The 12319-nt window shown below is 53.2% G+C and overlaps 1 protein-coding gene across 4 annotated transcripts in view; it reads left to right on the top strand.

Moving 5' to 3' along the window:
- RASSF4 (Ras association domain family member 4) overlaps nucleotides 1-12319 on the top strand; it is a 33176-nt gene that overhangs the window by 1495 nt on the left and 19362 nt on the right. For 2 of the 4 annotated variants that reach the window (XM_035024130.1, XM_035024104.1), the window contains exons 2-3: nucleotides 7941-8037; nucleotides 9939-10014. In XM_035024130.1, the coding sequence (XP_034880021.1) occupies nucleotides 7976-8037; nucleotides 9939-10014 (138 nt within the window). In that variant the 5' untranslated portion in view covers nucleotides 7941-7975. Of the gene's footprint in view, nucleotides 1-7940; nucleotides 8038-8937; nucleotides 10015-12319 lie in introns of those variants that run through there. The other 2 variants (XM_035024113.1, XM_035024121.1) reach the window with 2 other exon arrangements.

The raw sequence follows: 12319 nt of genomic DNA, 5'->3' as shown, positions 1-12319 counted from the left end.
AGGGAGGCCCTGTTTCCACCCTGAGACTCCAATGGGTGGCCTGGAGGTGGAGAACAGAGTGAAGGTCCAGGGCCCCCCTGGGTCAGGGTCAGCTGGACAATGCCAGAGAACCAAGGCAGGAGCAGAACTCATCATGTCGCAGTTCAGATCCTGTCAATGCAACGCCTAACAGGGAGACCCTGACTAGGAGGTCTTCCAGAAGGCACTCTGGACGAGGCCCCAGGAGACCTGGGCCCTGGTTTGGAGAGTAAACTCAGCCATATGTCCTTGCTCACAGCCAGTCCAGCTGGGAGGACTGCCCTCCTCTTTGAGTCCCACATCCCCATCTCCAGAACCCCGCTATCTCTTCCGACCCCCGTTGCAACCTGTCTTGGGAGCCTCGGCTTATTATGGGTGAGCTCCCTGTGAGGCCCATCTTACAGCAGTCAGCGATTCAGCTAATGAGGAACCTGAGGTTCAGAGAGAGAAAGGGACTTGGCCTAAGGTCACACAGCTGACGAATCACAGAGCAGAGCTTTAAACCCAGATCCTTGTGAAGGCTGGGTGGTTATCTGGTCACAGAGTATACTGAAGGAAATAGTTTGGAATTGCTTGAAAGTAAATTAAGATCAAATAGGAAGTGGCTGTTCTTCCCAGAGCTGCTTCTCTTATTAAAGGGGAACTTACAGTTTGCTCAGTTTTCTTTTCTGGCTGCCTGACCTCGTTCCCCAGGATGCACTGCTGCGGGAAGGATTAGGAACCTCTTCCGCTTGCCCCGCCTGACTCTGGGGCGGTGGGAGCAGGGAGCTCATGCAGCCCCATAGCTGCAGAGCTGGGAAGAGCCCTGAAGACATTCTGGGCTAGCTGCCCGTACAATCCTGGCTAAACTGAGGCCCAAGGGACAGCACAACATGCTGGAGTCACACACCAGGTGCATGCGGCAGCAAAACCCACACCCAGACTTCTCTCTGGGAGGCCCCTTTGCCTCCTGTCTCTCACTGTGACACGTTTCAGCAGAAGTTCTTAACCTGGGATCTGGGGATCCAGGGGCACACGAATAGGGGCTTCCTGAGGCCCCTGCAGTGGTATACAAATTTGGTGTATGCATACTTGCACACTCATGCACATATGTGCATTTTCCTGGGGAGTGTGTGTTACACTTTCAAGAGATTCCAAAGGGCTCTGTGGCCCAGAAGATTCTGAGCCACACGATGTCTCACAAGAAAGCACCCCCAGCAACTGCACTTGGCCCACAGGCCTGGTGCGGTAGACAGCAGAGGTGGGGGCAGCCACGGAGAGCCCCCGGTGCAGCCCTGCAGCTGCTGGCTCGGAGGGCTTGCCCCCCCGACTGCCCCCACCCCTGGCCCCAGGCACTCAGGATCTTGGTCATTCAGAGCACCTGTTTGGCCCAAAAAGCATGGCTGAGAGGATTCCTGCTTGCATGGATCCCGACTTCCAGAGGGAAGAGGTGAGCCTGGTTTTGGCAGGTTGGGCCCCTCCGGCCTCTGGTGTGTATGAGAGAGGGAGCAGGAGGGAGCCTCAGGTTGCCGTGCCTTGGAAAGCAAGAGCAGAAACCAGAAATCCTGCCGCAGGGGCCTGGATGAGGCGCTGCCTCCGAGCTAGAGCTGTCTGGAAGATGCGAGCAAGGCCAGCCTGCTCGGATGCGGAGGGCCAAGCTCTTCAGAGGAAGGGCACCAGGGTCAGGGAGGCCTGGGTGCCAGGATGGGCTCAGGGAGACCTGTGGGTGGGAGCCCAGGACGCTGGAGGTGGGGAGGACGCAGCAAAGGCGAGTTGGGGTCCGTGAGTCAGCCCAGGAGAAGGCAGTGGTGGAGGTGGCTGGCGGCCCTGCAGTCACCTCTCCTGCTCTCCCTCAGCCACCATCACCTCCATCTGGACCGTGCACAGTGTCCCCCGGGTCCTCCTTCCTAGCTACCGTGCTGAGGCAGGGAGGGGCGTGGCTGAGCCCAAGGCAGATGGTGGCAGAGGGAGGGGGACGGCCGTTGGAACTGGAGAGTGGGGGAAGGACAGCCGTATGGAGGGGCAGGGGCAGCAGCTGCTGAGTCGCTGCCTGCCATCCGCACCCCAACAACTGGCTTTCTCAGCGAACATGTGCTGCTGAGGGGCTGCCTGTGTCCAGCCAGGCCCCCTCTCAGAGGCAGCTGGTACTGGCACCAAGCCCTGCACTAAGGCTCCTGCCATTTGCTGGCTGACAGGTGCCGGAGGGGGGCTGCGGGGGCCTTTAGGGCTCCTTGTTTTCAGTGCCTCCTGCTGCCCAGCCCCCCCTCCCCGGCTGGCCTTCGGAAGTTGTGGTCATGGGCTTTGGAGTAGGGAACTTAGGCTTCTCAGGAATGCCAGGCAGTGGCCCTGCACCTGCCCTCTCTCTCTGAGCCTCCTGCCTCCTTCCAATCGAAGCAGCCTGGGTCTGAGGCTCCCAGCTGGGCCCCACCGCTCTGTCCTCCTTTCTTTCCCTTCCCATGTCACTTTATTTACACATTCAATTTTAATCATGCCTAAGAAGAAAATAAGCATCATAATTTTATAAAGTATTAGAGGTTACCAGATCTCACAGACATCCCCAGAACATTTAAATTTGGATATTGATGCATTTGCCATTTTGCCAAGTGAGGACAATGACCATCTATTTTCGCCATCATTGTATGAAAAGAGAGGGCATTGTAAGAGGAAAAAGTAGGCAGCACAGAGTCGGGAAAGAAAGGCTTTCAAATGCACTCAGTTTGGCTTCATGAATACCCCACCCCCTTAGCCTTTTTCTCCTTTGCCCCTGGCCAGCAGGATTGGGCTGCGGTGGTGACCCGAGGAGCCACAAAGCTGCCTTCTTCTGTGATAACCGGCTCCATGACCACAAACAAGGTCAATATGGGCCAAGCCTCGCAGTTGTAAAGGCTTCAGTGTCCTTTGTCCCAAATCAAAGGCCAGGGACAATGGCCAAGGCAGGCTGTGGTGCTGGCTGTCCTTAGCAGCCCCCTGCACGGCTGGCCGAGCAGCCGCTGAAGTGGAAAGCAAGAACAGTTCACTGCCTGTTCACTGGGGACAGGTAACCGTGGCTGGCACGTCGCCCTGGGGCCACTTGTCTGGGGACAAGGAGCCCTGGCTGCAGTCTGAGTCCTCTAGTTGGGAACAGAGCCTCCTCCAGCCCTGGGAGAAAACACGGAGGCCTGAGCTGTGTGCCCGGGGGCTGGGGGAGGGGAGCAGGCTGGGACAAAGAGGGCTGGCCTCCCAGAGCCGCAGGGCTTGGCCTGCCCAGCTGCATCTGTCACTCTGGTTTTTGGACTGCGCCTGGGTGGCAGGCCGGCTCCAGCGCATGCTCTCCCCCACTCCAGCTTCAACCAAAGTAGCCTTGCTTTAATCTATTTGTGCATTGGGCTTCTGCCTTTACAAATAAGATTGTCTGTTTTATTAAAGGTTGAAAAGCATTCCATTAGAGATTGTCCAAGGCCCTGTCCAGTGCACAGGGAGAGTGAATGTTTAGGGAGTTTCAGAAGCACGTTCTGAACAGAGGGATCTCTGTTTGCTTTCTTCCTGGGGGGTTCCTCCTCTCTCTCTCTCTCTCTCTCTCTTTCTCTCTCTCTCTCTGTCCCTCCCTCCCTTTCTCTCTCCCTGCCTTGCAGCTCTCTCATTCAGCAGTTCTCTCTAGGGTGCCCCTGCGTCACACGTGTACCTCACTTTAGAACTCTACGAGACACAGGGATTATCAAAATGGGTGAAAAGCATCTCAAGTTCAGTCTGCTAAAGGAGGCACAAATGCACAGTGTTCAGATTTGGAGTGGAAGTCTGTGAGTGACCCCCAAGTTTAGCTCTGGATCTCAGGGAGGTGGAGATGTTGTCTACTTGGGGGGGAAGGGTGGACATGTGAGAATCAGAGAGACAGATGATGAATGTCAGAAGACACAGAAATGTGTGATTCTCTCAAAGAAGAGACTGTTTTTCCAGGGGGCCAAGGTTCCTACCCCATAAGGCTCAGACCCAGCCCAACAAGTTGGAAGAGATCCCCTTGGCTGAAGTGTCCCCTTCGTTGCCTCCCCGAAGCCTTGCTCACTCATCTTCTGCACTCCCCCGGGATGGCATGCCCCATTCTCCATCTCTGCCAAGCTAAGCTATTTACCCTCTGGGTCACCTTCCTCTTTCTCCTTTCACTTGCCCATCTATAATCCAAGACCATTCTTTTTTTTAAATTTTTTTAAATTAACATATAATGTACTATTTGTTTCAGGGGTACAGGCCCATGATTCATCAATCTTATATAATTCACAGCGCTCACCATAGCACATACCCTCCCGCATGTCCATCACCCAGCCACCCCATTCTTCACTTTCCTCCTGACTCCTTCCCCCAACTGATGCCACCCATCTCCAGCTGGAGCTGCTCAGCATGTTGGTCACATCCTTCTAAAGAGCAGATTCTGGACACTGAAGCTCTCTGGAAAGCCAATGCAGGGAATGTGTTACTTAGTACTGCGCTTTGCAAATAGTATTATCCAGAGTCCTAGGCAAAACCCTGGATGGGATTCCCCAACACCCACCTCACTGTCAACCAAGCAGCCCCCTTTAATCTGATTTGCATAAATATTCCATTTGAACAGAGAGTTCTACAGTTGAGAAAATTGGAGATCAATATTCCCATTGCACAGATGGGAAAATGAAGGCACAGAGAGGCTAAGGCAGGCAACTGAAGCCATGAGGGTCTTTAGCAGCTCCTGGCCCAGAGCTCTTTAGAAAGCATATTAATAACTAATCACTGCATGACTTACAGAGGTTCCACTTATAAGTATTCCTACTAAACAGAGCAAAATGGGCATATTCCCCACATGGTGTGGGAGAATCAAAGTATTGTAAACTGGGTCCTGTGGTGAATCAGAAGTCACACACTGGAGCCCCACCAAGGTCACCTGTCTTGCAAGTGTGCTTTGTCTGGTTACATTTTATTTTTAACTATATATTTTTTAACTGAATAATTTCCTGCATTAGTCAGGATAGTCTAGGTCATGCTGCAGTAACAAATCCCTGAGACACCAGCAGCTTTTCCCAGCAGAGCATTATTTCTCTTCCCAGTCCATATCCAGAGTGGGTTGGCCGAGGACTGCTCCACAGAGGCACTCGGGGACCCAGGCTGACCATCTGGAAGCGGCACCAATTGGCACATGCAGCTTTCTGGGTCACCATGGCAGAGACCAGGGTCACACACGGCTCGAAAGCACTAGCCTGAGAGTGACACACAACCCTTCTTGCGTGTGACATGTGAGGTGTTAGGCACATGGCCCCACGGGGGCCTGGAGGAATCTGAGCTAGCACAGGTCAATGTCTCAGCCACAGTGTCCACCTTTAAACAGTGAAATGTAGCCCATACAAATCCAGATGTCTGGCTTCTCATGACACTCCAGAAGAGCTGACCCTCCAGAGAAGGAATGTGTCCGCCAAGTCCCCATGGACTCCACTGACCAGTATCTCAGCGGAGTCACTTCCCTGACCCTGGAGACATTTACATGTTTTATTCCAGCTGGATATGCACAACTCTTGGAAAACTGACTTTGGAGGACCCCGTGAGGCTTCTCAAATTCATCCACTAATTTAACAGCCATCTATGTGCCTCCTGCTATTTGTCAGGCTCAGGTTTGGGGCTGGAAATGGGGTGAGCCAGAAAAGTACTGTCCCTGGTGTGGAGGCCTGCAGCTTCAACCTCACCTCCCACTCCCTGCCCCCCCCCCCCCAGCCTCTGATCAGCTCCCTCACACACGGGCCAGGCCCTGCAGACCCAGCACAGCCAGGAGCCCAGAGCAGGTGCTGGACTGGAAGGGAGCCTCTCCTGATACAGGAGAAGGTGGCTCTTCTGGCAAGGGTGTCCTGGGGAGCTCGCAGCCGAGCATAGGACAAGGAGGAGGCTGTTTTCTGGACAGCACCATGAAGACCCAGAAGGAGGACAAAGCGGAAAGCCTGTTAGGAGAAATGAGAGCAGCTCAGGGAGGCTAGAGCTCCTGGCAGGGAGTGAGGAGGGGTGGGAAAGAAGCTGGCTACAGAGGAGACAAGGGGAAAAACCACCTGCTGTTACTTCTGGGCAAATCCAGCCCTTCCCACGATGAGCCTGCATAAAGCGAGACACAGTAGTGACATGAGCCCACAGAAGCAGCAGAGAGTGAGAAACCCAGATACTTTTCTTGGGCTGAAGCCAGCTCTGCATGGAAGTATTTGAGGAACTGCCCAGAGAGGGAGCCTGGCAGATCACTTTTTCCACTGGAGCCTCAAGACCTGAGGAACTGAAACCCGATTTTGAAATCCTGTTGCCCAAGAGCAAGGCCCCCGCTCCAGGCCCCCATGGTGCCGAACCCTGTGCCCTCTGGAGGTAGGACCTCACTGTGGCTACAGCAGGGGGCCTAACCTCTCTCTAGGCCACGTTTTGCCTCAGTCTAGACCCAGGCAGAGTGGAAGTGTTTATAGGATGATTCTGAGGTCACTGAGAAGCCCACCTCCCTCAGTTTGTTCCCGTTCTCTCTGTTTCCCTGCTTCCAGAATCAAATGGTGGTTCAAGCCTGATGCTATCATGGAAGGCAGGCTTGTCTTGTTTGTGGATGGCGGGAAGACAGGGTGTACAGCTGGTCAGAGTCAGGGCCCAAGGGGATGGAGTGCTCTGAGGACATTAATACAACAGCAGTCGAACCTGACCGTGAACCCCCAGGAACATGTGTGCACGCGTGTGCGCGTGGGGAAGACCTGACTGAGCCAGGTTTGTGAGAACAGACGTTGGGGTTTTGTGAAGGAGCCACTCTGCAATGCGAAGGACAAGCTGTGTACCCTTTCTGGGCCATTTCCCAGCGTGACTTAACCCCTCAGAGTGCTAGCGGCAACTTGAGAGAAGAGAAGGAGGGACAGGGCCAAGACGGGGGGCAGCGGAGAGAAGCTGTGGCTCACTGCCCAACACACGGCATGCCTCAAGAAGGGAGTTCTTGGCCAGAGTAAGTTGGAGAGGGAGAAAGTTGAAATCTGTGCAGAAGATGGCAACAAGCTAGAGAAAGCACCAGTGGATTTCCCCAGGAGGGTTTGAGAAGCTCCACAAAGCTTTCCAGGCTGTGAAGACACAGTCTCGTGTGTGAATCAACTAACAGTCCTATAGGGCAGAGGTCACCCCACTGCATAGATGAGAAAAAGAAGGCTGGAGGGTTTAAGTCACTGTGCAAGATTAATACAGGGAAGGGGTTAAGAGACCAGAATCTAGGATCTAAATGCTTGTGTTCAAGTAGTGACTTTACCACTGATTCGCTGGGAATCTTGGGCAAAGTACTCAACTTCTGACTCTGTTTTCTCATCCATAAAATGGGAATAGGATAATACTTACCTCATACTATTGTTGTAAGGAGTAAATAAGATAATTCGTAGAAAATGCTCAACACAGTCTCCCGAATGTGGTGACCACAGTACCGAGTAACCCATCACCAGGAGAGCTGGCCCTGGTGTGCCGATTCCAAAGGCAGTAATGGGGCCACCAGCCTGGGCTTGGTAGGAATGGAGGAGAAAGGCCCAGGGTGCTTTGGGGGTTTGGAGGAGCAATGGAGGCGGAAACCATCCTTCAGGATGTCCCAGCTGAGGGAAGAGAGCCTGTGGTCTGAAGCATCTATGAGACTGATCCAGATTCTTAGGGATTATGGAGAGATTCTGGGAGGGGGGCTGATAGAGCTGGTACTGGGTGCCAGCTAGCTCCACAGTTCTGACCTTGCCCCCCACCCACCAGGGGAGCTTGGCTGCCCCGGGTGGGTGTGGAGCCCCATTAAGTCCTCTGAGCCTGATCCTTCAGCTGTGGCCGCCCTGTGCCAAGGAGTGGAGGGAGGAGGGGTGCGGGCAGGATGGGAGGTGGAAGGTGAGCCTGAAGCCACAGGCTGGCACACCAGGGCTCTGGACACTGCACTGGCCAGCGCTTCTCCAGGCTCACCTGTCTGTGCTTCCTCCTCTTCCCAGCAGGTAACTTCCGAGTCTGCAGACAAGAGGGGAAGATGAAGGAAGACTGTCCGCCCAGTTCTTACGTCCCCATCAGCGACAGCAAGTCCATCCTGAAGTAAGGCTTTGCGTACAGGGAGGGGATCTTCTGTGGCCACACCTTGCCATGGACAGACTTTGGGTGGAGGGAGTCGGGGCACCTTTCATAGAGATGATGATGTGCCTGCTCCAGGGACAGTGATGGGGGCACTTCTTTTTGAAGCCTGTGTCCTTTGAGATCAAGGATCTCTTTGGGGCGTGGGTTTGACCCCTGCCTCCTCAGGCCCACAAAGGCAGGAAAGCATGGCAATGTCCGCCGTGACTCTGCACAGATGGCATTTAATTGAGTCAAAAACTAGAGCAATTCTAACATTCTTGTCATGTTAAACAGTTCAGGGGGGAAAAAGAAAAAAAAACTCAAAATAGGTTTGGAGTTTTTACTGAAAAAAGTGCATTTTATTGACACAATAATTTTTAGCTCTGCTTATTTTTAATTTTATTTACTATCTGTCTTACCATAAAAAAAAATGTTTAGAATAGTTTTTCAAATTTATTTCCCAACTAAAGAAAAGTGTATTTTTTATGTTATCTTGCTTTTTGAGTCCTGAGTCCAAATCTTTTCTAAATTTGGGCAGCTCCTATCTGCCACGTTGAAGAGAAGCCAGCCTCCTAGCTTTTGCTGACCTCCTTCCTGGGTTCCCCTCTCAGAGACCTGAGAAAACAGACGGCACTCCATGCACAGTGCTGCCCACACCATCATTTTCCTGGTTTAAATTTTATAATGAAAATCATATTAAATGCAACTTTGGGAAACGTCATAATCAGAACCATAACATGATTGATTTCATGTATAGGTGTCCTACCAAGTTTATGTTCAGCATTTACATACTTACAGACATGGTGAACCTGAAACATTGACTCTTGCTGTGTTAATGGCGTCCCATTCACTGAATCACAAGTGCTTCACTTGCCCTGTCAGGTACCATCACCCCCACATCGGGAAGCACACCCGAGCACCAGCAGCAGGTGTTGCTCGTCCATACCCTGGGGGACTCCAGTGTCAGCGAAGGCACTGCCTGAAGAGATTCTAGAGCAGGACCATCCAGTAGGGGAGCCATGAGCCTCGGTGGCTGCCAAGCGCATGACTTACAGCTGGAGAGGAGTAGTGAATATAAAAGACAAGTAGCAAACACTCATTACAAAATAAAATAATGAACAAGATCTCGTTAGTAGTTTTTATATTGATTCCATGTGGACATGATAAAATTTTAGATACATTGTGCCATAAAACAAAATGTATTATGAAAACTAATTTCCCCTGTTTGTTTTTTCTTTGTAATATGACTACTAGAAGATTTAAAATTACATGTGTGGCTCGCATTTCTTATGTACGGGACCACATGCCCCTGCAGAGCCCCGCTGGGGTGCAGGGACTCTCTTCTCTCTGCCACGGCCTCCCTTTATTCCGGGGAGAAGGCGTTTTGGGCACAGACCTTCAGGATCTTCTCTCACAGCTGTCAACTTCATCTCATGATCATACCTCCATAAAGGCAGGACGAGGAAGAAGCACCCTCATGGTGCCCCCACAGCAGCCCACCAGGCCCTTATAGGAAGTAATATGGGGGAGAAAAGCAAGAGTCTTTAAAAGGCTAATGATCTAATCTCAGGGAATTTATTGAGGAAGTGACTCAGAAGTAAAGTACAGGGAGGTTGTCAGGACCTCTGATCTGTGATAGTGAAAGTGTGCACACACAATTTGCACAATTACTTGGGCCGTCTGTGAGTTTCTCCTCGTCCTCTTCCCACCCCTACACCTTCCACAAGGGCTGACATGTGAAACCTCTAGAAGACTGAAATGCATGTGTCTGATGGCAGAGTCTAGTCTCTAAACTGATTGTGTGTGGCTGGCAAGACATCTGTCATTATGTCCCAAAGCCCTGCCACGCCCCAAGGTTATTATGTGTGTCTTTACCTTTTTAGGTCAGAGCTCTTAAGCTTGCTAAAAACTTACAACTGCTACCATGAGGGCAGAAGCTTTCAGCTGAGACACCGAGAGGTAAGGCCTGTTTCTCTTCTGTATTCATAGGCCACCATCCATCCTGGTTTGCTGAAGACAGTCCTGGTTTATACCTGTTACTCCAGGGCCATTGTTAAGACCATTGCCTTCACTCTCAGAAGTGTCCCAGTTTGGATAATGAATTATGAGGTCGCCCATCTTCTGAGTTAGAGACCAGGTTACCAGCAGCCAGGCCATCTCCTGGGAGGTCCTGTAAGGGGTGCTGAGGGTCAGAGCATTCCCCCCCACACACACAGACCCAGCAAGAGTTCAGAGCAGGTAGAAATAATCGCCTGTGGGTCTCCTCCTTCCACCTGGGACTTTTGCCTAGATGAACTGCCAGGACACTGGAATTTGAAATCTTCGAGACTCCACAGCCCAGTCCCTTCTCTGCCCATCCCACAGCACAAATAAGGAACTCAACACGGGGCTCTGGTTTGCCCAAGGTCACAGGGCAATCGAGAAGTAAAAGCAGTCTCCGTGTTTGTCAGTCAGAATAAACATCAGAGGAAAGCTTTGAAATGGAGGAGAGCTCCCCAAAGGATGCTCGCAGGGCCAGGCAGCTCAGAATGGGAGAGGCAGGGCAGGCTTGGGGGGTGGAGGACGCCGGAGAGCACGTCCCGTCAGGAGACGCTGCTGTGCAGGAACGTGGGCTCCAGACAGCCAGATTCTTCCTAATTTTTCAAAAGAAGTTAGATATCCAGAATTTCATGTGGAATTTCCCAAACCTCAAAACACCATGCTGGCTAAACAAAACACGTCCGTGGGTGCAACACAGCCCAGGCCTGGCTATTGTCACGCGGCTCGGGAGCCTGGGTGTGGGAGGCAAGCTGCTGGCCCGTGGTCCAGGCAGCACTGGGCCTGGGAGGGCACACGCCTCCCACGCCACCTCCCCTGGGCCCGCTCAGCCTGCACAGGGCCTCGGTCCCCGCCCCCTCGGCCCGGCCCCGCTCTTCGTTCCGCAGAGCAGCTCTCTGACACCTCTCCCACCAGCCCGCCGCAGCCCTGCTCCCCCCCGGGGCTCTGATGCCACCCCCCTGCTATCTCCGGTTTTGCTGCTTCTTTCCTTACCTGAGTGCCCGGCTGGTTTCGGGCACTGGGCCAGGCACAGCGCGCCAACCCACCGTAGGTGTTGGGTGACTAACCAGCAGGCACAGGCCCGGGGCAAGCGGAGATGGGTCCTGAGCACTGGACAGTTTTGGTCTACGCTAAGTGAGAGTTGGACCCACCTCAGTCGTTGTGCGGGAGGCGTGCGCTGGGGTCTTCTGGCTGGGCCCCGTTCCTCGGCCCTGGGCCGTTCGGTGATTGATTGCAGACTCGGCAGCTCTCAACCTGTGGTCTGTGCCCCGGCAGCCTCAAGGTCACCTGGGACTGGTGAGAAATGCAAATTCTTGTCACCCTCCTGCCCCCAGGTCTGCTGAATCAGAAACTCCTTATGTTCCATCTGTGTTTTAACAAGCCCTCCAGGAGATTGTGATGAAGGTCAAGTTTGGAGAACTGCTACTCTAAGAGCTTGGCCTTGGCCCTTGGGATTCCCCAAGACAATCCCCTCTGTTGGAACAGTCGTGTGGGGCGTAGGGCTGGGAAGCCTCAAACCTATGCCCTGTGTTTGTGTGTGACAGGAGAGTCCATGTGGAAAAGTGAGAGACCCCAAGAAGGGGAAGAGGTGTTCCTGACAGCCCCTGTGGTGAGAAGTTAACACCCCACAGACGGGGGTTTTCCTGTTCCTAACCTTAAAGAGGGATAAGGATCCGACTTGATCCCCCTGGAGCCAGAAAGTACCTTTCAGGAACCTTCCTCAGCCCGAACAGCCAAGGGGCACCAGGCTGAGGGAGTATGCGTCCTCGGGGGGTGACCGCCACCACAAAAGGACGTAGGCCTGGGCAGCACAGAGTTCTGACACTAAAACGCATGACTGATTCCTGGACACTGAGTGCCTCCGTGACCCACCCACCAGCCTGTGTTCAGGCCTCTGTGCTTTCTCAGAACGCAGATCCGGGACCTCCTGGGCCTCGGGGACTCGCAGTTCAGGCACCTGCCGCAGGGCCAACCCCAGGCTGGCCTCTCCTCAGGCACTGCGGGCCCTGAGGGCAGGGAACATAGGCACCAGGCACCAGGCACTTCACCCCTGTGTTCTTCACTGTAATGCAAGAGCTGTGTGACATGGGAATGGCCATTTGCCAGACAAAGAGATTGAGGCTTTCAGAGCTTAGGGCTCTCCTGCAAGGTAACTCTGCAGTAAGTGGAAGATGCCAGCATGGCTCCAAGGCCCGAGCACAAAAGTTTGTAAGACAGAGACCCCAGT

The sequence above is a fragment of the Mirounga leonina genome, unplaced genomic scaffold (assembly GCF_011800145.1).
Source record: "Mirounga leonina isolate KUSES-001 unplaced genomic scaffold, KU_Mleo_1.0 Mir_114, whole genome shotgun sequence".
Lineage (NCBI taxonomy): Eukaryota > Metazoa > Chordata > Mammalia > Carnivora > Phocidae > Mirounga > Mirounga leonina.
The sequence above is the reverse complement of the archived record's forward strand: the minus strand, read 5'-3'. Positions and strand labels throughout refer to the sequence as shown.